The sequence below is a fragment of the Martes martes genome, assembly GCF_963455335.1.
Source record: "Martes martes genome assembly, chromosome: 15".
Classification (NCBI taxonomy): Eukaryota; Metazoa; Chordata; class Mammalia; order Carnivora; family Mustelidae; genus Martes; species Martes martes.
Window position 1 is genome coordinate 250,317 of NC_137903.1, and position 24,082 is coordinate 274,398.

Here is a 24,082-nt window from a genome sequence, read left to right on the forward strand (position 1 = left end):
TGCCACGCCTTGCTTTTCCTCTCCTGTGCTCTCTGTCCTCCAAGCTTCATGCTGGGGACAAGGGAGACGCGGGCTCAGCGCCGTTTCGGGGTTGTCTGCGAGTAGGAAGAGCGGGTGTAGGAGGCAGGGATGCAGCTGTCTCCCGAACCGTTCATGAGCAGTGATGCCTTCTTCCATGGAGCTGGGCACAGACGTCTGATGGGGGGGCCCTTTCATTCCGCTGTCCCCAGAACCGGCCATCCTGGTCATGCACCACTCCATGAAGCCACACCCAGCCATCACTGCCACACTCCTGGACTTCATGTGCCGCGTAAGTGTGTGTCCCCTCTACCTTACAGGCCTGCAGGTAGCTCTTCCCAGTGCCCTTCATTGTGGGGGCAGCTGTGGTCCTATGTCCCACCCGCCAGGTTAAGGGATGCTCCCCTTCCAATTCCTGCCGTCTCCTGTGGAATCTTTGCATGTCTTTCTTGACCTCAGGAATCACGGCTTAAGGTAGAATCTGGTCTCTCTGAGGAGCAGCCAGGTCTAGGAAGAATTAATCATTTTAGCAACCTGGAATGGTGAGAAACATTCCAGACCTTTCTGCACCCGCACTCCCTAGTGTCTCCTGATCAAAGCTGAAGCAGCTTTTTAGCTCTGGTCCAGCAGGACTCTGTCATTCCTTTCTTCCCTTCCAGATCATTCCCAACTTCTATCCACCACTGGAGGGCCACGTGCGACAGGGTGTGTTCTCCTCCCTCAACCACATTGTGGAGAAACGGGTCTTGGCGTAAGAACTTTATGTGTCTCTAAGCAGGGGGGAGGCGCTGTTTTCTCATGTGTCACTAGGTCGGGCACATTCACATACTGTCCTACCACTGCTGACCCTTTTTTCTTGACTGGTATAGAAAGTACTGGCTCTGCCTCAGACTGCTAAGAATACGTCCTCTTGACGCTCAGAGAAATTTCTGTCTCGCAATCATATTCCAGGGGTCTGAGTATGGCCCAGCTCTTGGGTTGGGGTAGACCTGTCTCTCCGGCTGAAGGGAGGAGCTCTGACGTTGACCTTCGTTCACGTTCCCCCCAGGCATTTGGCTCCCCTGTTTGACAACCCTAAGTTGGATAAGGAGCTTCGGGCAATGCTGAGGGAGAAGTTTCCTGAGTTCTGCAGTTCGCCCAGCCCGCCGGTAGAAGGTACGGGCCCTCCCGTTCTGTCACCTGTTTGAGAAGAGGGATGGAGATAGCGCGCATGTCGTCCTGGGGCTGCTCTACCTCTGTGACTGTCCATTTCAGGGTTTTGCTCCACACCTTCTCTTTAATGAGTTCTTGCGTCGTCTTCCTCGGTTCCGCTCTCCTCTCACCGGACTCTTGCTCCTCAGCTCCTGCATCTTCCCTCAGGAGCCTCCCTGCCGTAGGGAAGGCTTTCATGGGGGGTGCGTCTGCCTCGCTGTAACTTCATGCAACTCCCCTCTCTCCCCATCCCCAGGCCCCAAGCCCTCGTGAGAGGTGGTCATGTTAGGTCTCAAGTCTTTCTCCCAGTTATACACACACACGCCCACACACACACACTTTTTTGGGGGGGATAAGGGTTAAATCAAGCAGAACTTCCCAACTTGGTTTTGAAGTGAAGAGCGCTTGGGACTGTCCTCCGTCTTACCTACTTGCCGGTGCGAGCCAAGCCCAGGAGGCATTTCCTGTACCATTCTGTGAGGTGACGTGAGGACAAGATATCTGTCCTTCCAGGGTCTGTAGTCCGCCTGCCTCCAGCCTAGAGAGTTAGGCGTCTTAGGTCACAGGAGGCCATCAAATGCCTTGTCTCTTTCCTCCCAAGTCAAACTTGAGGAGCCGGTTTCCGTGGAGATGGACAACCATATGTCGGACAAGGATGAGGGTTGCTATGACAACGCGGAGGCAGCCTTCAGTGACGATGAGGAGGACCTCAGCAGCCGAGGTGGGCCCAGCAATGAAGGGGCTCCAGAGGACATCAGCCCTAAGAGGACCAGGTGGCAGGAGCAGCTCTGTGTGGCTTCTCTGTCGCCCGGGCCCCCGAGTTAGTTCCGTTCGTAGGATTACTGGATGGGACTCCTGGGCACAGAGCCCTGCCCTCAGCCCCGAAGCAGCAGGGAGAGAAGGAGGAGGGGCCCCCGCCGTTGTGTGCTCCGAAGGCTGGGTGTGCCCACGTGCAGGGTGTTTGTGCACCGGCGCGTGGGGCTTTCCCTGCTGCTTGGGCCTGGGCAGGTGACGGCTTCCCTCGATACCCCCTTCAGGGAAGAAGAGAGAGTTCCGCTTTCACCCCATCAAGGAGACTGTGGTGGAGGAGCCAGTGGACATCACCCCTTATCTTGACCAACTGGACGAGTCCCTGCGGGACAAAGTGCTCCAGCTGCAGAAGGGGAGGTGCGCGCCGCTCCTGTCCTCACCGTGGGAGGCTCAGCCCCAGGCTCACTTCTGCTACCTGGGGGGTGCTGGGAGTATGGAGAGGGAGCAGAGGCCCCGTGATGTGCCTTCTGCAGTTTGGGGGGGTACAGGCAGGGCAGAGGGCAGCCTCAGTCCTCAACATGTGGTTCTCAGTCTGTACATTCTGAGGACATGAGTCTCTGAGAACCAAAGCTTGAGAAGAGGGATGGAGATACCACGTATGGATGGGGATTTCCCTTCTCTTAGGGCCTCTGCCCAGAGAGTAGCAAATTCTGCCGTAAAGCCTCCCCAGCCCAAGCCAGGATTCCCAGAGGTCCTTTATCTTGTCCATGCGTGAATGTGCTTTGCTGGGTGTGTCCTGCCCTCTGCTGTCATTCACGTCCCTGAGATCTCCTCTCGATTCTGCACTACAGTGACACCGAGGCCCAGTGTGAGGTCATGCAGGAAATCGTGGACCAGGTCCTGGAGGTGAGGAGATCCCACGCAGGCAGCTGACTCCTTCCCATCCCCCAGCTGCTCCGTCTGGTTTACCCTCGAGGTGGAAGCAGAGCGACCGCAGGGGCTCTGGGTCCTGGGACGGGTGAGGGTGGGTCGTGTGGTGATACCCGGCGCTTGTCTCTCCACCCAGGAAGACTTCGACTCGGAGCAGCTGTCTGTGCTGGCGTCCTGCCTGCAGGAGCTCTTCAAGGCCCACTTTCGAGGGGAGGTGTTGCCTGAGGAGATCACTGAGGAGTAAGGGTTCCTCTTCCCTGACCCCCGCCCGCCCGGTGGCTCCTGGGAGCCGGAGTGTGGTCTTGGAGCCCTGGTCCAGGAGGCGTCTTGCTGCAGACTTGAGAGGAATAATCTTCGCTTGTTGTTTTCTTTTCTTTTTTTATTATTTTATTTTCAAGCAATCTCTATACCCAGCACGGGGCTTGAACTCAGACTCCGAGATCGAGAGTCACACACTCTACTGACTGAGCCAGCCAGGCGCCCCCTCTTCACTTGTTTTTATTCTCCTGTGTGCTGATTCACTTAAGGATTCATTTTTGTCTGCCAAATGCAGAGCATGGGGCAGAGACTAGCACCCCTTCCTGTGTGCCCAGTCTGTGCTGCTATAGGTGGGATTGGACCCTCCCAGAAGGGCAGGAATCCCATTTTCTTTTTCTTTCTTTCTTTTTTTTTTTAAAGATTTTATTTTTATTATTTATTTTAAAAAAATTTTTTTTAAGATTTTTTTTTTTTTTTGACAGATCACAAGTAGGCAGAGCAGCAGGTGGGGGGTGGGGAAGCAGGCTCCCCGCTGAGCAGAGTGCCCGATGCAGGGCTCGATCCCAGGACCCTGAGACCATGACCGGAGCTGAAGGCAGAGGCTTTAACCCACTGAGCCACCCAGTGGTGCCTCCTAAGATTTTATTCTTAAGCAATCTCTCTACGCAGCTTGGGGGCTCGAACCCACAACCCCAAGATCAAGAGTTGCGTGTTCCTCCAGCTGAGCCAGCTGGGCGCCCCAGGAATCTCATTTTCAGTGACAGTCACTACCTAGACTGTGGTATGTGTTGGGAATCTGTCTTCTCCGTTACTGATCTCTGGGGCAGCAAGAAGGTGACCTCTTGTTTGGAAAGGAGCAGACTGGCATCTAGCCTCCGTATTGTCTGCCTGTAGTGCATTTTCTCCACTCAGGTGGACTGTTAGATGTCCCCCTCCTCTTGCAGGTCCCTGGAGGAGTCTGTGGGAAAGCCTCTCTACTTGATATTTAGGTAAGGATCCAGCTGTAAGAGACACTGCTGGGCCATCCGTCCCCATCTCGGCAGTCCTGTGCTTCTGTCCAGGGGGAATGGGACCCTTTTTCCAGAAGGGAGGGACACGCAGTGGGCACAGACAGCTCCTGCCCCCACAGGAAGGTCTGCCCTACGTACAGCTCTGCTCCCTTCCCACTTCCCCCACCTCCAGGAACCTGTGTCAGATGCAGGAAGACAACAGCAGCTTCTCTCTGCTCCTGGATCTTCTCTCTGAGCTCTACCAGAAACAGCCCAAGATTGGCTACCACCTGCTGTACTACCTGCGGGCCAGGTGGGTATGGTTCCGAGAGCCTCTCCTACGTATGCTGACTCTCCTGCCCTTGGCCGTCATCACCTGGCCTTCTGTGTAGTGTTTGTTGTTGTTTTTTTTAACAACAGCTTTAAAACCATAATTCAGTGGTTTAAAGTACATTCCCAAAGTTATCCAGTTGTTGCTGGTGGCTAATTTAGAACATTTTCATCACTGGCAAGAGAAACCACGTCCCAGTCAGCAGTCACCTTCCCATTGTCTCTTTCACCCCACCCCCGTCGACCACGGATCTGCTCTCTGTCTCTCCAGATTGACTTCCTCTGTGTATTCCGTATAAACGGAACCGTACAACGTGTGGTTTCTCATGACTGACTGGCTTATGTCACTTAGTGTAATGTCTTCAGGGGTCATCCCTGCTGTTGCTTGTGTCAGGACTTCCTTTTTTATGACCAAATACTCCTCCACTGTCTGGATGTACCACAGTTCGTTTCTCCATTCACCCAGCGGTAGACATCTGATTCGTTTCCACTTTTCTGTCTGTTGTGAAAAGAGCTGCTGTGAACATTCACATACAGATCTTTACCTGGACGCAGGTGTTCGATTTTCCCAGGTATATATACCTCAGGGTAAAATGCCGGTTGAACAGTAACTCCGTCTTTAACCCTGTGAGGAACTGCCGAACCACTTTGCGGAGTCCCTGCGGCCCATTCCCAGGGCTTTCACGGGCTTCCCGACCCCTGTGGCTGGCAGCTTTTTCATTAGAGCCGTCCTAGTGGGTTGGTGGTTTTGATTTGCGCTGATGGCTGGTGATACTGAGCCCCTCTTCATGTGCTTGTCATTGGCCATTTGTGTGTTTTCTTTGGAGAAATATCTGTTCAGATCTTCTCCTGTTTGTTTTTTTTTTAAGATTTTATTTATTTATTTGACGGACAGAGATCACAAGTAGGCAGAGAGGCAGGCAGAGAGAGGGGGGAAGCAGGCTCCCTGCTGAGCAGAGAGCCCGATGCGGGGCTCGATCCCAGGACCCTGAGACCATGACCTGAGCCGGAGGCAGAAGCTTAACCCACTGAGCCACCCAGGCGCCCCTGTTTTATTTCGTTTTGAGACTTATTTATTAGCGAGAGAGAGTGTACACGGAGGGGATGAGCACAGGGACAGGGAGAGAGAGTCCTCAAGCAGAGGCCACACTGAGCACAGAGTCTGACGCAGGGCTCGATCCCACTGCCCAGAGGTCACAGTCTGAGCCGACACCCGGAGTCAGACGCCTCACCGACGGAGCCACCCAGGCGACCCTCCTCTCCATTACTTAGTTGGAGTCATTCATCTTTTTAGTGTTGATTCTTAAGTTTTGTTTTTATATATTCTGGATACAAGTCCCTCAAGAAACATGAGGCTTGCAGGTGTTTTCTCACCTTGCGGATTGTCTTTTTACACCCTTGATGGAGCCCTTTGAAACACGGGAGTTTTCCATTTTGAAAAGTCCGGTCTGTTTTTTTCTCTGTCACTTGGCTGTGCTGTCGTGGAGATTTTCTCCTGTGTTTTCTTCTGGGCATCGTGTGATTTCAGTCCTTCACTTTGAGGCCTGTGACCCGTTTTGGGTTGTTCTGTACATGGTGTGAGGCGGAGGCTCCGTGCCCTGTCGCCCCCGTGGTTCGAAGTCCGGGAGGTGGGAGAGCGAGCTTTCTAGGCCAAGCTGAGCCCTCTCCTGTGTTCAGCTCTCCCCGGTCGGCAGCGTCAGTAGCCGTGGTCGGTGCTGTTGGGGGCGCTGCAGGGTGTGTCCTCGTTTCTCTAAGTCACCAAACTCTTGAGGAAGGCAGGGGGGGCACCAGGGGCAGCAAAGGGGCTGCCGACGAGGGCCTGCTTCGCGGGAGGCTGAGGCTGGCCGCCGGGCTTGGCCGCCGGCTCAGGCCCCACTGCTCTTGCAGCAAAGCTGCAGCCGGGAAGATGAACCTGTACGAGTCGTTCGCCCAGGCCACGCAGCTGGGTGATCTGCACACCTGCTTGATGATGGACATGAAGGCCTGCCAGGAAGACGACGTGCGGCTGCTGTGTCACCTCACACCCTCCATCTATACGGAGGTCAGTGTCTGACGGGATTCGGCTGGGACAGGGCCGCTGTGCGGGGCAGGCTCATGAGACTACGCGTCTCTGCGTACAACCCCTGCTGGCCGCGCCGGGCTTTTCTTTCCAGCACCGCACCTGCCCATGGCCCGCCCTCCCCCATTAATGGTTAAAAAATGCCTAAGACCCCCAGAAATCCTGTGCTGTGCTTTGTGGTGTGAGTTGGGGTCTGGGCCTCTACACCTGGCTTCTCAGCTTTGGCCCCATCCTCTGGACCCAGGACAGGCCCCCAGCCAAGTCCACGTTCATACATCGCACGCCCTCTTGCCGGCTGACTGCTCACCCTTGGTTTCTCTAGTGGTTCCCAAAGACCAGGGCCTTGGTGGTGGAGACTCGACTTTCATTTTCCTCATTCACTCGTTGTCTTCTCTAGGAACTAGGACATCAGAGGAAGTATCAGCTCTTCCTCCCCTTGGTGAAAGTTCCCGGGAACAGGGAAATCAGGGCGTGGGGTGTGGGCATGACAGGAGGAACTGTGATCTCAGCCGGAAACTACCGGTGGGGGGGAGATGCATGTGCCCAGCGCAGAGCAGTTTCCTCCTCTGCTTCCTCCCTGGTCAGCCGGCCTCCCCTGGGACGGGCCTGTCTCTTGTGCACCCCAGACTCTCTGTGCCTTCTCTTCCTCGGCTGAGGGTCAGCACAGATTGGACTTGTTGTCCCTGCTGCCACACAGCCCTCACCAGTCAGGGCCAGTCCTCTTTGGCTCTGGCACTGGCTCCCCATTGCTTTCCTGAGACACACACACTCCTCGTGCTGTGGGCACACACAAAGCAGATTTGGGTTTTGGAAGAGTTAGAGTTCCAGCTTTGCAGCTGTTGGATCTTTCTTTAGGTATTTGTGTTAGGAGCCCACGTCTGGCTAACCCAGCCGCCCCCTGAGCTTTTGGGAAGAAAGGGGAGCAGATTATGAGGTCCAAGTCAGGGATGCACCCTGGACTCCTACCCCAGCTTCCCTCTTTTTTGCCCAGTTTCCAGATGAGACCTTGCGGAGTGGCGAGCTGCTGAACATGATCGTGGCTGTTATTGACTCTGCACAGGTGCACAGGGCGCTGTCATCCTGGGGGGCGGTTGGGGGGGAGCTGCACCTGTGTGCACTTCAGGCCTGGGGGCTAGGAGAGAAATGGATCCCCACGGAAGCAGGTGGGGCTCATGCTTTCCTGGGTACTCCAGTTCCACATGGAAAGCGAGGAGGTAGGTTTCTTTTTTAGCTCTCATCTGGCCGTCCCCTTGGCTCAGGATGAAATGATCAGGCCATTGACTTTTCCACCACGTACAGGGCCCCGGGTGGCTGCAGCTTTGCCTGTGCGTTTTCTTGTGCCGAACTGCGGTCCCGTTTCTGCTCCTCCTCTCCATTCTCTCACCCCATTTATCACAGAAGAGCCCTCCTTTCTTTGCCTTTCTCCTACCCACACCTGTGTTTCAGAGCTCAGCCTCCCAGGGCCCTCCCCTCCTTCCCAGGCACAGGCTGGTGTGGGTTGGGGCCCAGAGTGGGGCCAGGTAGACAAGTTGCCCATTCTCCCTCTGCTGTCAGGGCGTGGAAACCACTTTAATGGTTTTCTTTAACTATTTTGCCCCAAACAAGCCTTCACCTGTTCTTCACCAGCCCCTGTGTCCTTCAGAGACCTCCCCGAGCCTTTAAACTAGGTTTTCCCTTCCTCTGGTTTTTCCCCCAACGTGGGCCCTCCTGCTTCTCCTCCCACACTGGCTTCCTGGCTTCTTTTGGAACCAATGGGTCTTGCCTTCTTCCTCCTCCTCCTCCTCAGCTCCAGGAGCTGGTCTGCCACGTGATGATGGGGAACCTAGTTATGTTTCGAAAGGATTCTGTCCTCAACATACTCAGTAAGTGAGCAGACCCCGCGGGCCACCCGGGGGATTGGGGAGCACCGTGTGGCTGCCCGAATGTTTTCTAGTAACAGCGGAGCTGGCTTGGGCAGAGAACGGGGTGGATGGTCACTCTGTTCCACGGGCTTGGCGGCGTCTCTGGTTTTGGTTCTTAAGCTCAGGGCTGGTGGGACTATAGACACAATGTGAAGGCTTTGAAAATGATGCTCCGTGTGGAAAGGGAGAGTATCTGTAGCCTTAGGGTCGGTGTCCCCACCTGTGTACCACCCCGGCTTGCAGTGCTGCGGTCAGTGGCTTAGCCCTAGGTGTGTGTGAAGGAGAGCGCAAGCACGCCCCTTCTCTGTCTCCTGTAGTCCAGAGCCTGGACTGGGAGACCTTTGAGCAGTACTGTGCCTGGCAGCTCTTCCTGGCCCACAACATCCCCCTGGAGACCATAATCCCCATCCTGCAGCACCTCAAATACAAAGGTGAGTAGGGCTGTGGGCAGGGAGCATGGAGGGGAGGACCACCCCAGTCCCTCAGGGGCAAGGCTGAGGCCCCTAGCCTTCTGGATGAGCAGACGCCCTGCCGCCCCTCCCTGCGAGGTCCACAAGGCCAGGCTCCTTGATGAGTCCTGCCGGCAGCCCACTCTGAGCCAGGCACGAGCTGGGGCTCAGGCTGCTCAGAACTTTGTAGAAGCAAGGGATCGTTCTTCCTGACTCCTTGGGGAAGGCTGTGCTTGCTCCCTCGAGTGGCTGTTGATGGGAGAGGGATCATTGTTCCTGGGATTTGACAACCCTCTGACTGGCCTCTGCCCTCCCCCGCAGAGCACCCAGAGGCCCTGTCTTGCCTGCTGCTGCAGCTCCGAAGAGAGAAGTGAGTTCTGCTGCCGGGGACTCTTGCTCCCAGTCACGGCATATCGAGAGAGAGCATCCTGTAAACGGCTCCTGTCTGCTCCTTTAGGAGGCTGGCCATGCTTTTTCTTACCGTAGACATCTGCTTATTCTGCCCTTCCCCTAAAATGATTTACAAACAGGCAGCTCCCCTGAGATCTGGGCTTCCTCTCGACTTTACGCCCCTGCCCACCAGGAGCTGCCCTGGGAGGAGGGGGTGGGGGTGGGGACCGGACATCCCGGTTTCCTGCTCCCCACCCTGCCGTGATGAAGCCACCCTGGGCTAATCTCAGAGGAGACTGGGTCAGAGTACAGGGGTGGGGCCTGGAGGGGGATCGGCATTTTCCCAACAGCCCAGAGAAGTAGGGCAACAGCTGTGGCTTTCCTGCCACCTTTTCTGCTCTCTTGCCTGAGAGACTAGAAGCGGTAAAGGAAGTGGGCAGGTTGAGGGTTGTGGCTGGCCAGCCCCCATCCCCTGCGCCTTCTCGGGCTAGATACTGTACCATCTTCTCACCTCCCTGGCCCATTTCCTGACTGTTGTGGGCACGGCGGGAGAGTTTTGGTGAACTGCCTCCCCAGTATGCCCGCCGTGTACTGCTGCAGAACTGGCGGGGTCCCTTCTGACGAAACCAGCATCCCCAGGCCCAGGGCCAGGGGGTGTGAGAGAGGGGAGGGGTTGTGGGGGGGGTGAGAAAGGAGCAGGGAGGGGTGTGGGGTGGAGAGGGGGTGTGAGAGCAGGAAGCCGCGGGAGAAGGGGGCTGAGGGTCGGGGAATCGGTGGGAGAGACCAGGGGACCCTGAGGCCCTCCACCCCCTCCCGCCCCAGGCCCAGTGAGGAGATGGTGAAGATGGTGTTGAGCAGGCCGTGTCACCCGGACGACCAGTTCACCACCAGCATCCTGCGGCACTGGTGCATGAAGCACGATGAGCTGCTGGCCGAGCACATCAAGTCCCTGCTCATCAAGAACAACAGCCTCCCTCGCAAGAGGCAGAGGTGGGGGGGGCATGAGGGGAGACCTGGGGGGGGGGGCGTGGGCCCTGTGGAGGGCTGCCCACTGCCCACAGGCCGGCACCTGGGCGGTTCCTTCCCTGTGGTTAGTGGGTGACACCTAGTGGTCTGAGGCTATGCACTGCTCGGCCGGATCTGGCCCCTTCCCTAGAGGCCAGCTGGTCTCCTGTCCCACCCCCAGCCCAGCCCAGCCCCCCCCCCACCCCTGCTTTTGGGAAAGCGCCGCCGCTGCCTTCAGGAGGGGCCCTGGTGGGGAGGGTGTCCCCCACTCCCGGAGCCCTCCCCTCGGCCTCAGACTCTGGCTGTGTGCCGTCCCTGCAGCCTACGGAGCTCCAGCAGCAAGCTCGCCCAGCTGACCCTGGAGCAGATTCTGGAACACTTGGACAACCTGCGCCTCAACCTGACCAACACCAAGCAGAACTGTATGCGGCAGACCCTGGCTCAGAGCAGCCCTGGGCGGGGGGCGGGAGGACCCCGTGACTTCCTGACCCCTCACTGTCCTTCCTTCCCTGCTCTCCCTCCTCCCACTAGTTTTTAGCCAAACCCCGATTCTCCAGGCGCTGCAGCACGTGCAGGCAAGCTGTGACGAGGCCCACAAGATGAAGTAAGGCGTTGGGAAGCCGCGGGAGTGCCCTCCCCTGCGGGACAGAGAGCACCCGGAGGAGTGTGCTGAGGCCGGCTCTCTCCCTCAGGTTCAGCGATCTCTTCTCCCTGGCCGAGGAGTATGAGGACTCGTCCACCAAGCCGCCCAAGAGCCGGAGAAAAGCAGCTCTGTCCAGCCCCCGCAGCCGAAAGAGTGCGACACAGCCCCCCAATGCCGAGGAAGAGTCAGGCTCCAGCAGTGCCTCGGTGAGAGCCCGCTCCTCGGTGCTCCCTCCCGCAGGAGCAGTGGGAGGGGCGCGGCTGGGACTGGTGGCCGCTCAGGCTAACGGCCGCCCCCCGCCCCCATCTCTTCCAGGAGGAAGAAGACACAAAACCGAAGCCTACCAAGCGGAAACGGAAGGGGTCCTCTGCGGTGGGGTCTGACAGTGACTGAGGCCCCTGTGTTCCTCCATCCCACCCCCAGCGGGACTGCCCTCCCCTCCTTGGTGCATCAGAGATTAGTAAGGGCCGGGGAGATATAGGGAGGGCGCCCCCTCCCTCCGCCCGAGGCTCACCTGGTGCCCAAGGCTCGCCCGGCAGGAAGGATGAGCTGCCTCCTTGGGCTCAGCCTGCGCAGCTGCCATGCAGCCCCAGCCCCTGCTCCCTCCCATCCGGGGGCCTCTAGCCCCCTCACACTGCTGCTCCCACCGACTCAGGTCCCACGGAAGCCAGAGGCTGTGTGAAATCTGGGCTGGTGCGGGTCCTCAGCCCCTGCCCCTCCCCAGCCCCCCACAGAGAAGAGAAATGGCAGCCGGGGCTTGCTGGTCAGAGAGGCCAGGATGGGAGTGAAGACAGTGTATGGACACCCCTTCCCGGCTCCCCCATCTGGCCTCGATTCGCTCCTAACAGGCAATTTATCGTTGCTCTCCGTCCTCCCATGTGCGGTGGGCATGTCACCAGGGCTGTCCACCTGCCTGCCTGTTCCTCCGCATGGGGCAGATGCCGTAAGGGTTCAGGCAGGGACCGAGGGGAGAGGGAGGCCGGAGCCAGAGACAGCGTCCACGGAACTGTCCAACGGTCCCATTTCTTGAGTTCCTTTTTGTTTGGTTTTGGTTTTTGGCAGAGATAATCGCTTTTTTAAAGTTTTTAAATGACAATAAAACAAGCCAGAACCTCTTTTGTGCTGGAGTTGCTGGCCCAGGTAGTGGGGGGCACCTGACAGTGCTCCTGGCTCCCTGGTGCCACCACCACCCCCCCCCACTGTGGCTGGGGAGCTCCCCCTTGTCCCTTCCTGCACACCCCCTGGTCTGGAGGGGCGTTTGGCCACCCCCACCTGCCCAGCCTTCTTGCTGCCACTGGGGCTGTGGGCCAGGCACTGACCTGTCCAGGCACCTCTTCCTCCAAGTAAAACTCTGTTCCTCCCTACTTCTCTCTCAAGAAACTAGAGGCTTCCAAAAGTGAGTATTTGTTCAGTTTAGTAGATCTGTGTGCTTACCAACTACTACTGGAGGATTCGTTGGGGGTGAAGGGTGCCCCCAACTCGGATTCTGATGGACAGAAGTGGGCCCAGTGGGGAGAATTCAGATAGGAAGGAACCTTTGTTCCACAGCCACTTGCCTTGTCCCCTGTGTCCCAGCAGAAAAGAACCCCCTTGGCTGCCCAGGAGGCTGGGTGGCCCGCCGAGCAGGGAGGAGGGAGGTCTGGGCGGGGGACAGAGGGCTTGCAGAGTCCAGTGGCTCCTTCCTCAAAGCTGCTATTCCTTCCTTTAAAAGTCCAAGTCGCGGGAGGCCTCTTCTTCCTCTCCCCTTCCCATTCCCTCTGCCCGAATTAAAACCAGGATGGAAAGCATTTGCTGGCTGCCCCAATTATTGTACCCTTGCCCGGGAAGGGCCTCCGCCGTCGCCCCTCCAGGACTTGCTGCCTGGGCCCCCACCCTTCCCCTAGGGCTGCTGCTGGCGCTGGGGGAGGGCACCGGTCTGGCCCTCGGGCCGGCACTTGCAGCGCCAAAGGGGCAAAGGGCCCAGTTCTCCGGCCCTTCTGGGGGGAGAGCCGTGGTGGCATCCTCGGGCCAGGACGGAAGCGGCCTTGGGGAGAAAGCCCGAATCCGGTCGGCGGAGCGTGTGAGCCGCCCGCTGTCTGGGAGGGAGCGCGCACAGGGCGGGGCGCGGCGGCGGGGAGGGCCGAGAGTTCGGGGCCGCCCCCCACGCACCTCCGGGCCTCGGCTCCCCGCCTGTGGAGAAGGGTGGGGGAGGGGCTGGCGCACGCGCGCTCCCGGGAGCAGAGGTCCCCGAGCAAAAGCGAGCAGCCCCAGTTTTCGGAAGGGAGCCTCGGGGTCGGGCCCGGGACGAGGCACCATGGCCGCCCTGCTGCCGCTGCTGCTGCTGCCGCTGCTGCTGCTGCCGCCGCTGCTCCTGCTGCGGAAGCCGCGCCTCTGGCCGGGGCTGCGCTGGCTGCCGGCGGACTTGGCCTTCGCGGTACGCGCCCTGCGATGCAAGCGGGCTCTTCGAGCGCGCGCCCTGGCCGCGGCCGCCGCCGACCCGAGGGGCCCCGAGGGGGGCTGCAGCCTGGCCTGGCGCCTCGCGGAACTGGCCCGGCAGCGCCCCGCACACATCTTCCTCATTCACGGCCCGCGACGCTTCAGCTACGCGGAGGCCGAGCGCGAGAGCAACCGGGCTGCGCGCGCTTTCTTGCGCGCGCGGGGCTGGGGCGCGGGGCCCAGCGGCGGCGCAGAGGCCGAGCGGGCCGCGGGAGTGGCCGGCGCCGCGGCCCCTCTAGCGCCCGGGGACACCGTGGCGCTGCTCCTCCCCGCCTGCCCGGAGTTCCTGTGGCTCTGGTTCGGGCTGGCCAAGGCCGGCCTGCGCACAGCCTTTGTGCCCGCCGCCCTGCGCCGGGGTCCCCTCCTGCACTGCCTCCGCAGCTGCGGCGCGCGCGCGCTGGTCCTGGCGCCAGGTAAGGCCGGGGCGCACGGCCCTCGGGGCGGGGCCGGCCTCGGAAAGGGGCCGCAGAGAAGGGGCGGAGCTCGGAAGGTGGCCGGGCCTCCTCCTGGGGGTTCGGCAAGGGTGCTTGAGGGTCTTGAGTCTTCGGGTTGGCCGCGGGATGGAGCTGGGTCTGTGGTCCCCAGAGCGGTGATGGGATGTCCAGACCGTTCTCCTCGCCCGGGAGCAGCGAGGTGGTGGGGAGGGGCGAGGGACGTGCACACAGGCTGAGGGGGCGGAGAAGAATTCCTTTCCCCGAGCTCTGCGCTCCCACCTCACCCAGAGTTCCTGGAGTCGCTGGAGCCTGACCTGCCAGCCCTGAGAGCCATGGGGCTCCGTCTTTGGGCTGCAGGCCCTGAAGCCCATCCTGCAGGAATCAGCGACTTGCTGGCCGAGGCCTCGGCAGAAGCGGACGGACCGGTGCCAGGGTACCTGTCTGCCCCCCAGAGCGGAATGGACACGTGCCTGTACATCTTCACTTCTGGCACCACGGGTGAGCACCGGCCTTCCCTCCCAGAAAGCAGGCAGAGGAAGGCAGGAGACCGGGACCAACAAGTACGGCCTCAGTTTCCAGGCTGCTCTCCGCACCCTGCCTGCCACGCCGGATGGCCCGGACAGCCCGGCCTGCCTTCCTCTCAGCTTCTGCCTTGCCTCCGCCTCTTTCTGTGTGAAACCCAGCAGGGGCGGAGGGAGGCAGGGCCTGAGACTCAGACCCTTCCCGGTCTCCGCCCACTGCCCACAGGCCTCCCCAAGGCTGCGCAGATCAGTCACTTGAAGATCCTACAGTGCCAGGCCTTCTACGAGCTGTGCGGGGCCCACCGGGATGATGTGATCTACCTGGCCCTCCCCCTCTACCACATGTCGGGCTCCCTCCTGGGCATCGTGGGCTGCTTGGGCATTGGTCAGTCTCCCCAGCGGCAGCCCCCCAGTCCTCCCCACCTCTGGTCCTCCAGCAGGTGTTTTTTCTAGCAAACATTTATTAAGGCCCTTCTGTGATGTGCTCACCTGGGGATGCTCCCTGAGTCCTTCAGGGTAGGGAATCCGGAGGAAGGAGGAGGCAGGGGCTACCCTAGAAGACCTCCGGTCCAGTGGGGCGGCACCCCTGCAGAGCCTGCCCACTGGCTAGGGACGCCGTACAGTTGGCGGGACTCCAGACTCCCAGGGCGGGTTGGGGAAGGGCTGTGGCTGTCAGCCGGGGAAGAAGCAAATGGACAGATTGGGGCTTGGAGTCAGGGTGCAGAGCGGGGACAGTGTGGGGACGGGAAGCAGAGGAAGGGCACTGAGCTCTCTGGGACACAGGTGGGAAAGGAGGCGGGCCAAGCCGCCTGCTGCTGGACGTCACAGCAGGGCCTTCCCGGGAGCCACACACAACAGTGAGGGCCAGTGTCTGGGAAGGGGGTGGTCAGGGCACCCCCCTCAGCCCTTCACCTCACCTTTCTCCACCCCCCCTCCACTTCCGGCAGGGGCCACAGTGGTGCTGAAGTCCAAATTCTCGGCCAGTCAGTTCTGGGAGGACTGCCAGCAGCACGGGGTGACAGTGTTCCAGTACATAGGGGAGCTGTGCCGATACCTTGTCAACCAGCCCCCGGTGCGTGGGCGGAGGTCGGGGCAGAGGGGCCTGCGCAGGGAGGTGGGCACTTCCTAAGGCGGAGACCCTGCGGGCAGACGGTGGTGGGGTGGTGGGGCGGGGTGAGGAGCCTGGGATGCCGGGACATCCGAGCGAGGTGGCGGTGGGAGGGGCTTCAGGGGACGGGGAAAGGGGACCTCACGTTTGGGAGCCGGCGTCTTGGTGGTGACCCTTCCGCCCGTCTCTCCTCGCCTCAGAGCGCGGCGGAACACGGCCATAAGGTCCGGCTGGCAGTGGGCAGCGGGCTGCGACCCGACACCTGGGAGCGCTTTGTGCGCCGTTTTGGTCCCCTGCGGGTGCTGGAGACCTACGGGCTCACTGAGGGCAATGTTGCCACTTTTAACTACACGGGACAGCTGGGTGCTGTGGGCCGTGCCTCCTGGCTTTATAAGGTGAGGGAGGCCTGGGAGAGCAACTGGGGGTCCTGCGGCGGGTGGGGGCTGGCAGGGAGGGGCCTCATGCCACTGAAATGACCCAGTGCCTGGGTCTCCCTTCCCCCAGCATGTCTTCCCCTTCTCTTTGATTCGCTATGATGTCACCACAGGGGAGCCGATTCGGGATACCCAGGGGCACTGTGTGGCCACATGTCCAGGTTCGTGCTCAGGCGGGCTCGATGGGGTGGTGCAGCCGGCGGGGGAGGACTGGGACCGGACAGCGGGGCGAGGGACAGGAGGCTCCTGGTGGGTAGGCAGCCACCCCTGACCCCAGTGCTCTGCCAGGTGAGCCCGGGCTGCTGGTGGCCCCGGTCAGCCAGCAGTCCCCGTTCCTGGGCTATGCCGGGGGCCCGGAGCTGGGCCAGGGGAAGCTGCTGAAGGACGTCTTCCGGCCTGGGGATGTTTTCTTCAACACTGGGGACCTGCTGGTCTGCGACGACCAGGGTTTTCTCCGCTTCCGCGATCGGACTGGGGACACCTTCAGGTATCTGTGCGCGACGTGGAGTCCTTTCCCAGACATCCAGTGCCTGTGACCCAGAGCCCCGAACCCTAACCTCCTAACACACACCCAAACCCAGCCCCTCGTCCGTCCTCTCCTGTCAGACAGACCTCCGCAGTGCCTCCTCCCTGGGAGCGTCTGGCTCCCCGACTGTGCCCTCCCCCACCCACCCCCTAAGGCCCGGGATCTCTGCCCTCTGGCAGGTGGAAAGGGGAGAACGTGGCCACAACCGAGGTGGCGGAGGCCTTGGAGTCTCTGGACTTTCTTCAGGAGGTGAACGTCTACGGAGTCACCGTGCCAGGTGCCAAGACAGGGAGGCAGGAGGCGGCCGGCCTGCCTCCCTGACCCGGTGTTACGGGGGCACAGGGAACGTGAGGCCAGCGGGTGGGCCCCCACAGCAGCTGGTGACCTGTCCCCACCTCCCAGGGCACGAGGGCAGGGCTGGAATGGCGGCCCTGGTTCTGCGGCCCCCCCGCTCCTTGGACCTTGGGCAGCTCTACGCCCACGTTTCTGAGAACCTGCCGCCCTACGCCTGGCCTCGGTTCCTGAGGCTCCAGGTAACTGGCTCCTCCCGCCCCACCCCTCCAGCCCTCGGGTCCACAGCCCTCGGCGGGCCCCACGCCGCACGCGGGGACCCGCAGGGGACGCTGTCCGGCGGAGGGCGGGAGCAGCTCCTTCCCGGACGGGCGCTCCTTCGCCCCCTCCGCTCCCTCTGCCCTCCTCCAGGCTTGTCTCTTTCTCTTCCCTGTCACCCCGGCCCCTAAACCCCGACCTCATACCTCCTTGTCCCTGCCTCTTGACTCACCTGACCCCCCAGGGCAGGGTGCGCCTGCCTTCAGCTCCCTTTGATGCCCTCCTCAGGAGTCTCTGGCCACGACGGAGACCTTCAAGCAGCAGAAGGTGCGGCTGGCAAAGGAGGGCTTTGACCCGAGCGCACTGTCTGACCCCCTCTACGTTCTGGACCAGCCTGGGGGTGCCTACCTGCCCCTCACACGGGCCCGGTACAGTGCCCTCCTGGCTGGGGACCTTCGCATCTGACGGCCCCCCATGCTCAGCAGCCCGAGGGAGCGACTTTGTGGCTCGAGGGCATGGCAGGTGTGCTGGGGGCCATCTGGGATCTTTTTTATACCAGATTTGGAATCATTATTTTGTAATAAACGGGGCCAGAGCCAGTCGAGCTCTGTCTTTCTGATATGCACCTCTGGTCTTCCGTGTCCGTGGAACTGCTTTTCCCTGACACAGCCACACACCCCTCTGCCCCGACCTTACGGGGGCCTGAGCGCCGCGTCTGGACCACAGTGTCTTCCTCTCAGGACCCCATGTGATCCTTGTCCTTGGAGGGCCGCTGGTGGAGGATGTCAGGGTATGCGCTGTGTGCCCATCCCAGCCTGACGCCCTCAGTGCTGGGCAGCTCCGTAGGGGGAGCTGGGGGACCGGAGGGATGGACCAAATGGCACAGGTGGACCGAGGCAGGGAAATGCAGCCACCGCGTCCCCAAGACCCAGGTGTGGCTGGGCTGGAGAAGGGTCAACCAGGCCAAAGGTTTGATCTGGAGGGAACGGATACTCTAGATACCCCCCTTCCCTCACAGCCTCTGAGGAAGCCAGTCGAGGGGGAGAGGGTGGGGCCACGCAGCGCCCCCAGCCTAATCTTGGTCCTGCATTCCCAGAGCAGCAGTCTAGCTTGGGGCCCCTCAGGCTCGAGGAGACTTTAAAGGCTTTCCTGGGAGCAAGGCTCACAGTGCACGTGTGCATGTGGCAGCAGGAAGAAGGGGGAATCAAAAGGAAAAAGGCCTGTCCTTGGCCTCCAAATGAAGCATCAAAAAATTTCATCATCTAAAAAATGATGAAACTCCTGCTTCTCCTAAAACTAAAGTCCCACCTGTGGGGGTTCCTGACTGGCTGTCAGTGGAACATTGCACTCTCAATCTAGGGGTTGTGGGTTCGACCCCCACGCTGGGTGTAGAGATTACTTAGAAAATATAAAAACATAAATAAAACCCCTTCAGTTTTGAGCTATGGGTCCTCAACATTTTCTGCTTCCTTCCCTTGGGTTATCTTTCTCCCTCCAGTTCCTCTCCCCAAAATGAGAGGTCAGGGGATGGGCCTCGCCAACAGCCTCGGGTCCCAACGGCTAACTCCTGTTCCGAAATATACACATTGCCCCACCTTCCACCAGAAATCCCAGCTCAGCATCAACAAAGACTGAGGTGCACACTGAGGCATAGGTGACGTCACACACTGACCAATAAATGAGGAATCTAGCTCATTCCGCTCACCTCTCTCAGCCCAGAAAGAGAGCAATAGTTATGTGTTTGGGGGGTGGCAAGGGGGGACTGGGTAGGTGTGTCACTTGGCTGACAGGGCCATGCCCTGCAGCTGCCCTCTTAAACCGCTCAACCCAGTCCACTTCCCAGGACTGAGTGGAGGAGCCACCTCTTCCCTCATGGAATCACACACATTATTTTCTCCACATTCCCTGTTGCATTTCACCTAAGTCTGCCGTGTCCAATATGGTGGCCACTGGCCACACCTGCCTCCTGAGTGCTTGAAATGTGGCTAGTCTAAAGCAAGATGTGCTGTTAGGTGTAAAATACACACCAGGTCTCAAAGACTTGGTACACCTCCCCAAAATGCATTTTTTAATTTTCTATTTTTATTTTATATTACTTACATGCTGAAGTTGCATTTTGGATGCATTGAGTTAAATATAATAAAGTTAAACTTGTATGTTTTTACCTTTGTAAATGTGGCTACTAGCAAATTTTAAATTCCATATGTCATGTGTTTAGGAATTCTGTTCCAAGGCTCAGAGCAGGTGACGGCGATTGGCACTTGTCTTCAAGAAGCAGCCTCAGGTCCGCCTGTGGGGCTCAGGTCATGATCCTGGAGACCCGGGTTCGAGTCCCACATCAGGCTACTTGCTTGGCAGGGGGTCTGCTTCTCCCTCTGACCTTCTTCCTTATGCTCTTGCTCTCTCTCTCTTGCTCTCTCATTCTCTCTCAAATAAATAAAATCTTTTTTTTTAAGATTTTATTTATTTGACAGACAGAGATCACAAGTAGGCAGAGAGGCAGGCAGAGAGAGAGAGAGGGAGAGTGAAGCAGGCTCCCCGCTGAGCAGAGAGCCCGATGCGGGGCTCGATCCAAGAACCTCGAGACCATGACCGGAGCCGAAGGCAGAGGCTTAACCCACTGAGCCACCACGGCATCCCTAAATAAATAAAATCTTAAAAAAAAAAAAAAAAAAGGCAGCCTCAGTACAGACGCGATCAGTAGTAGTAGAAACTGACAGCTGCAAAAGAGCAGAGCCAAAAGAATTAAGTCTCCCACTCACCACAATTAAAAATAATAAATCTGGGGCGCCTGGGTGGCTCAGTGGGTTAAAGCCTCTGCCTTCGGCTCAGGTCATGATCTCAGGGTCCTGGGATCGAGCCCCGCATCGGGCTCTCTGCTCAGCGGGGAGCCTGCTTCTCCCTCTCTCTCTGCCTGCCTCTCTGCCTGCTTGTGATCTGTCAAATAAATAAAATCTTAAAAAAATAATAAAAATAATAGATCTTAAAAGAATTAGGTTATTCAACGAGGAAAAAAAAAATCCCCTGAAACAAAACGGAAAGGGATGACGACACAGCTTGCACAGAGACGCAGGCTAAGCCTCTGGCACTTCCCTCTCCGAGCCGCTGGAGGGGAGGGCGGTGGAGATGGGGCCCCGCCCCGGCCCCGCCCCGGCCCCCGCCCGGTTGTGGCCCTGGCCCCGCCCCGGCCCCGCCCCGGCCCCCACCCGGCCCCGGCCCGGTTGTGGCCCTGGCCCCGCCCCGGCCCCGCCCCCGGCTGTGGCCCTGGCCCCGCCCCGGCCCCGCCCCGCTGTGAGCCGCGGCGCAGGGGGCCCCGGGGGCGGAGGACCGCGGTGCCGGGGCTTGCACAGCCAGGGGCTAAGCATGGGTTCTGCGTGTTGCGCGACCGAAGAGATGAAAGGGGGCTGCGTGACGTGGAAGACCACGTGGGGCTCCGAGGTCTGCGGCCGCCTTCCCGCCCCGAGCCAAGGCGGGCCGGCGTGACAGACCGCCGGCCCAGGACACCTACTCCGCCGGCCCCGACCCTAGCCTCTGCCGCGGGGCGCACCGGGTCACCGCCCGGCTTAGCGCCCAGCTCTCGACCCAGGGCCGCCTCCCCCGACCCGCTCGGGAAAGGCCGGAAACGCCTGTGGCGCGGCTACTTCCGGGCGCCCACCACCCCACCCCTCCGCGGGCTCCCTGGGAGCGCTCGCCCTCACGGCGCAGGCGCGAACTGGCGCCCACGGCGGACCGCCAGGCACGTGCCCGGGCTCCAGGGAGGTGGAGCAGATCCGGCCAGTGGGAGGAGTCCTCCCCCGTGGGCGGGGCGAGCCGGGGCGCCTTCCGACCGAGAGTGGCGCCTGCGCACTGGTGCCCCGCGCCGCGTGGGGCCTCTCCCTCGGCGGTCTAGGAAACTGGAGGAGCAGCGGGCGGGGGACGCCGGGTCTGCAGTTCTCTTCTTTGGGGCTCCAGGGACAAAAGCGGGGAGTGGGTTGAGCCTCTGCTTTTGGCTTTGGCTCAGGTCCTGATGTCAGGGTCCTGGGCTGGAGCCTCCGGTGGGGCTCGGTGCTCAGGGCAGAGTCGGCTTATTTGAGAGCGCGAGTGAAATCCTTTAAAAAGTTTTTGGCTTTTTTGCAAGTTCTCTTTATTATCTGCTGCATTTTTAAAAACTGTCTTCATTCCGGTTACCATCCGTGAGTGTTCTCGTAGTTTCAAGTGTCCGGTGTAGCGATTCAGCCCCTCCATTCATCACCGGGGCCCAACGCCACAGGTGCCCTCCTCGCTCCCCCGCCTTGGGGGGCCACCACTGTGTCCTCTATAGTTAAGGGTCTATGAGAAGGGGCGCCTGGGGGGCTCAGTCCTTAAGCGTCTGCGGCTCAGGTCATGATCCCAGGGTCCGGGGATCGAGCCCTGCATGGGGCTCCCCGCTCGGTGGGAAACCGGCTTCTCCCTCTCCCACTCCCCCTGCTTGTGCTCCCTCTCTCGCTGTGTCTCTCTCTGCCGAATAAATAAAATCTTCTAAAGAAATCATTTAAGACTCTATGAGAAAATTTTTTAAATTCAGATACAATTCACATACCATAAAATCTGTGGTATTTAAAGTGTAAGGTGCAGGGTTTTTTACTATGTTCCTAAGTTTGGACAGCGGAGGCATTATCTAATTTAGAACATTGTCATCACCCCCAGAGGAAGTCCCTACCCATCAGTCATCCCTCACTATTCCCCCCTCACTGCAATCCCTGGCGATCACCAATCTACTTTCTGTGTCTATGGATTTGCCTCTTCTGGACATTTCAAATTAATACACTCAGAATAGGTGGTCCTTTTTTAAAAATAGATTTTATTTATTTATTTTGAAATAGAGCACAAGTTGGGGGCAAAGAAGAAGCAGACTCTCCGCTAAGCAGGGAGCCCGACGTGGGGCTCGCTCCCAGGACCCTGAGATCAGGACCAGAGCTGAAGGCGGCCGCCTAACGACTAAGCCACCCAGGCTCCCCCTTAGGTGGCCTTTTTCGTCTGGCTTCATTCACTTAGCATAAAGTTTTCAAGCTTCATCCTAGTTGTAGCGTATTGATACTAAATTACTTTTTTATTTTTTTTTAAGATTTTATTTATTTATTTGACACGGAGAGAGAGATCACAAGTAGGCAGAGCAGCACACAGAGAAGGGGGGGAGCAGGCTCCCCACTGAGCAGAGAGCTGGATGCAGATGCCGGGCTCATCCCAGGACCCTGGGATCATGACCTGAGCTGAAGGCAGAGGCTTAACCCACTGAGCCACCCAGGCGCCCCTTACTTCTTTATTTTAATAATTTATTGAGGTAAGAGACTTCATTCCTGGGTGGCTCAGTCAGTTAAGCTTCTACCTTTGGCTCAGGTCTTGATCCCCCTGGGATGAAGTCCCACATCAGGTTCCCTGCTCAGAGGGGAGTCTGCTGCTCCCCCTGCTTGTGCTCTCTCTCTGAAAAGAAATAAATAAAATATTTTAAAAAATAATTTATTGAGGCACGATTCACATAGCATAAAATGAACCATTTTGAAGGGAGCAATTCGGTGGCATGTAGTTCACTCACTGTGTGTGCAGCCGCTGTCCCTGTCACTCCCAGGTACAAGCCCCATCCACTCAGCAGTTTCTGTTACCATCCCCCCATCCCAGCAACCACCGATTTGTATTCTGTCTCCATGGATTTATCTATTTCGAGTATTTTGTATCATTGGAATCAGATAACATGGGACCTTTCGTGTCTGGTGACTGAGTTAGCAGCATGCGTTTGTGGTCCACGCCCACTGCGGTGTGTGTATCAGAACTTCATGACTTTTTATGGCCCATTATCTACTGGATGTAAAATAGGTGATGGGTGTTAAGGGGGTTCACCTGTGATGAGCACTGGGTATTGCACATCAGTGATGGATCACTGAATTCTACACCTGAGGGGCACCCAGCTGGCTCAGTCAGAGGAGCACGTGACTCTTGATGTCAGGGTCGTGAGTTTGTGCCCCACGCTAGGTGTAGAGATTACTAAACAAATAAACAAACAAACTTGTGAAAAATGTTCTACAACAGAAACTAATATTACACCATACGTTAACTACCTGGGATTTAAATAAAAACCTGGAAAGGGAAAAAAAAGTCTCCCAGCTTAAAAAATATATATGTTCTATTGGCCATACGGACCACAATTTGTCTACCCATTTCTTTGCTGCTGGAATTTGGACCGCTTGCACTTTCAGGCTATGGGAATACTGCTGTAAGCAATTGTGTACAAGTTTCTGTGCAGGCTTATATTTTAAATTCTCTGGGCCGTGTATTTGAATGGTAGTGCTGGGTCTCATAGAAACTGTATGTTTTTTTACTTTGTGAGGAACCGCCAAACTTTTCCACAGTCGCCGTGCCATTTTCCATTTCCACCAGCAGTGTGGGAGGGTTCCAACTTTTCTACGTCTTCGTAACACTTGTTACTGTCTTTTGACTGTAGTGATGCGAGTAAGTGTGATATGCTTGTTAGGGCCGATTTAATGTTAAAACCTGTTTAACTATTAGGGCCTGCTTAGCCAGAGCGACTCCATATTACCTGGGTAGCCATATTGTTGTTTACATCTAAAGACTTCATTCCGGGAATAAACGCCCCAGTAGTTCCTGGTATGGTTCCGGGTGTCGATTCCGGGAGTAAACGCCTTAACAATAGAAGCCACGTACCTTGGGTCTGTGGTTATGCCCTATAAAACCAGCCTGTGAGATTGGGAGGGGGTCGCCCTCTTCAGAGGTGGCCCTGGCCGGTCAGTCTGACTTCTAATGCTTGGCATAGAATAAGGCTTTGCATAACTTTCACTTTGTCTCAGGCTCGTTCCTTTGATCCCGGATGAGCCCCCATAATGTTGGGGTCCGTTATCAAAGGAGCGAGACTGATACAAATTGAAAGTAAGGCAGGGCTTTATTTTTATGCCAGGCATCAGAAGTCAGACTGACTGGCCAGGGCCGCCTCCGAAGAGGGCGACCCCCTCCCGATCTCACAGGCTGGTTTTATAGGGCATAACCGCAGACCCAAGTTACGTGGCTTCTATTGTTAAGGCGTTTATTCCCGGAATCGACACCCGGAACCATACCAGGAACTACTGGGGCGTTTATTCCCGGAATGAAGTCTTT

The 24,082-nt window shown here is 58.3% G+C and overlaps 2 protein-coding genes across 2 annotated transcripts in view; both read left to right on the plus strand.

Annotated features, from left to right (window-relative positions):
- INTS3 (integrator complex subunit 3) overlaps nt 1-12,028 on the plus strand; it is a 38,539-nt gene extending 26,511 nt beyond the window's left edge. Inside the window, exons 12-30 of the mRNA XM_080824362.1 lie at nt 231-310; nt 678-769; nt 1,067-1,173; nt 1,811-1,930; nt 2,247-2,376; nt 2,811-2,865; nt 3,026-3,129; nt 4,092-4,136; nt 4,330-4,449; nt 6,354-6,507; nt 7,517-7,585; nt 8,312-8,387; nt 8,744-8,857; nt 9,197-9,245; nt 10,088-10,255; nt 10,592-10,692; nt 10,802-10,874; nt 10,963-11,119; nt 11,229-12,028. Of these exons, the coding sequence (XP_080680488.1) occupies nt 231-310; nt 678-769; nt 1,067-1,173; nt 1,811-1,930; nt 2,247-2,376; nt 2,811-2,865; nt 3,026-3,129; nt 4,092-4,136; nt 4,330-4,449; nt 6,354-6,507; nt 7,517-7,585; nt 8,312-8,387; nt 8,744-8,857; nt 9,197-9,245; nt 10,088-10,255; nt 10,592-10,692; nt 10,802-10,874; nt 10,963-11,119; nt 11,229-11,306 (1,892 nt within the window). The 3' untranslated portion in view covers nt 11,307-12,028. The remainder of the gene's footprint in view (nt 1-230; nt 311-677; nt 770-1,066; nt 1,174-1,810; nt 1,931-2,246; nt 2,377-2,810; nt 2,866-3,025; nt 3,130-4,091; nt 4,137-4,329; nt 4,450-6,353; nt 6,508-7,516; nt 7,586-8,311; nt 8,388-8,743; nt 8,858-9,196; nt 9,246-10,087; nt 10,256-10,591; nt 10,693-10,801; nt 10,875-10,962; nt 11,120-11,228) is intronic.
- A 1,062-nt stretch (nt 12,029-13,090) lies between these two features.
- SLC27A3 (solute carrier family 27 member 3) lies at nt 13,091-17,591 on the plus strand. The gene is made up of 10 exons (XM_080824402.1): nt 13,091-13,801; nt 14,111-14,320; nt 14,570-14,728; nt 15,291-15,415; nt 15,652-15,846; nt 15,956-16,046; nt 16,174-16,372; nt 16,591-16,688; nt 16,814-16,944; nt 17,249-17,591. Exons 1-10 carry the CDS (start codon nt 13,207-13,209, stop codon nt 17,423-17,425), a joined length of 1,980 nt encoding a protein of 659 aa, XP_080680528.1. The 5' UTR covers nt 13,091-13,206; the 3' UTR covers nt 17,426-17,591.
- Nucleotides 17,592-24,082: the final 6,491 nt, after the last annotated feature.

What these genes read in the sequence shown, in the direction of transcription:
- SLC27A3 (XM_080824402.1), top strand. Translation starts at nt 13,207, where the DNA reads ATGGCCGCCCTGCTGCCGCTGCTGCTGCTGCCGCTGCTGCTGCTGCCG. An exon ending in CGTGGGCTGCTTGGGCATTG is followed by an intron (nt 14,729 to 15,290) that starts GTCAGTCTCCCC and finishes CACTTCCGGCAG; the next exon opens with GGGCCACAGTGGTGCTGAAG. An exon ending in GTGCCTCCTGGCTTTATAAG is followed by an intron (nt 15,847 to 15,955) that starts GTGAGGGAGGCC and finishes CCCTTCCCCCAG; the next exon opens with CATGTCTTCCCCTTCTCTTT.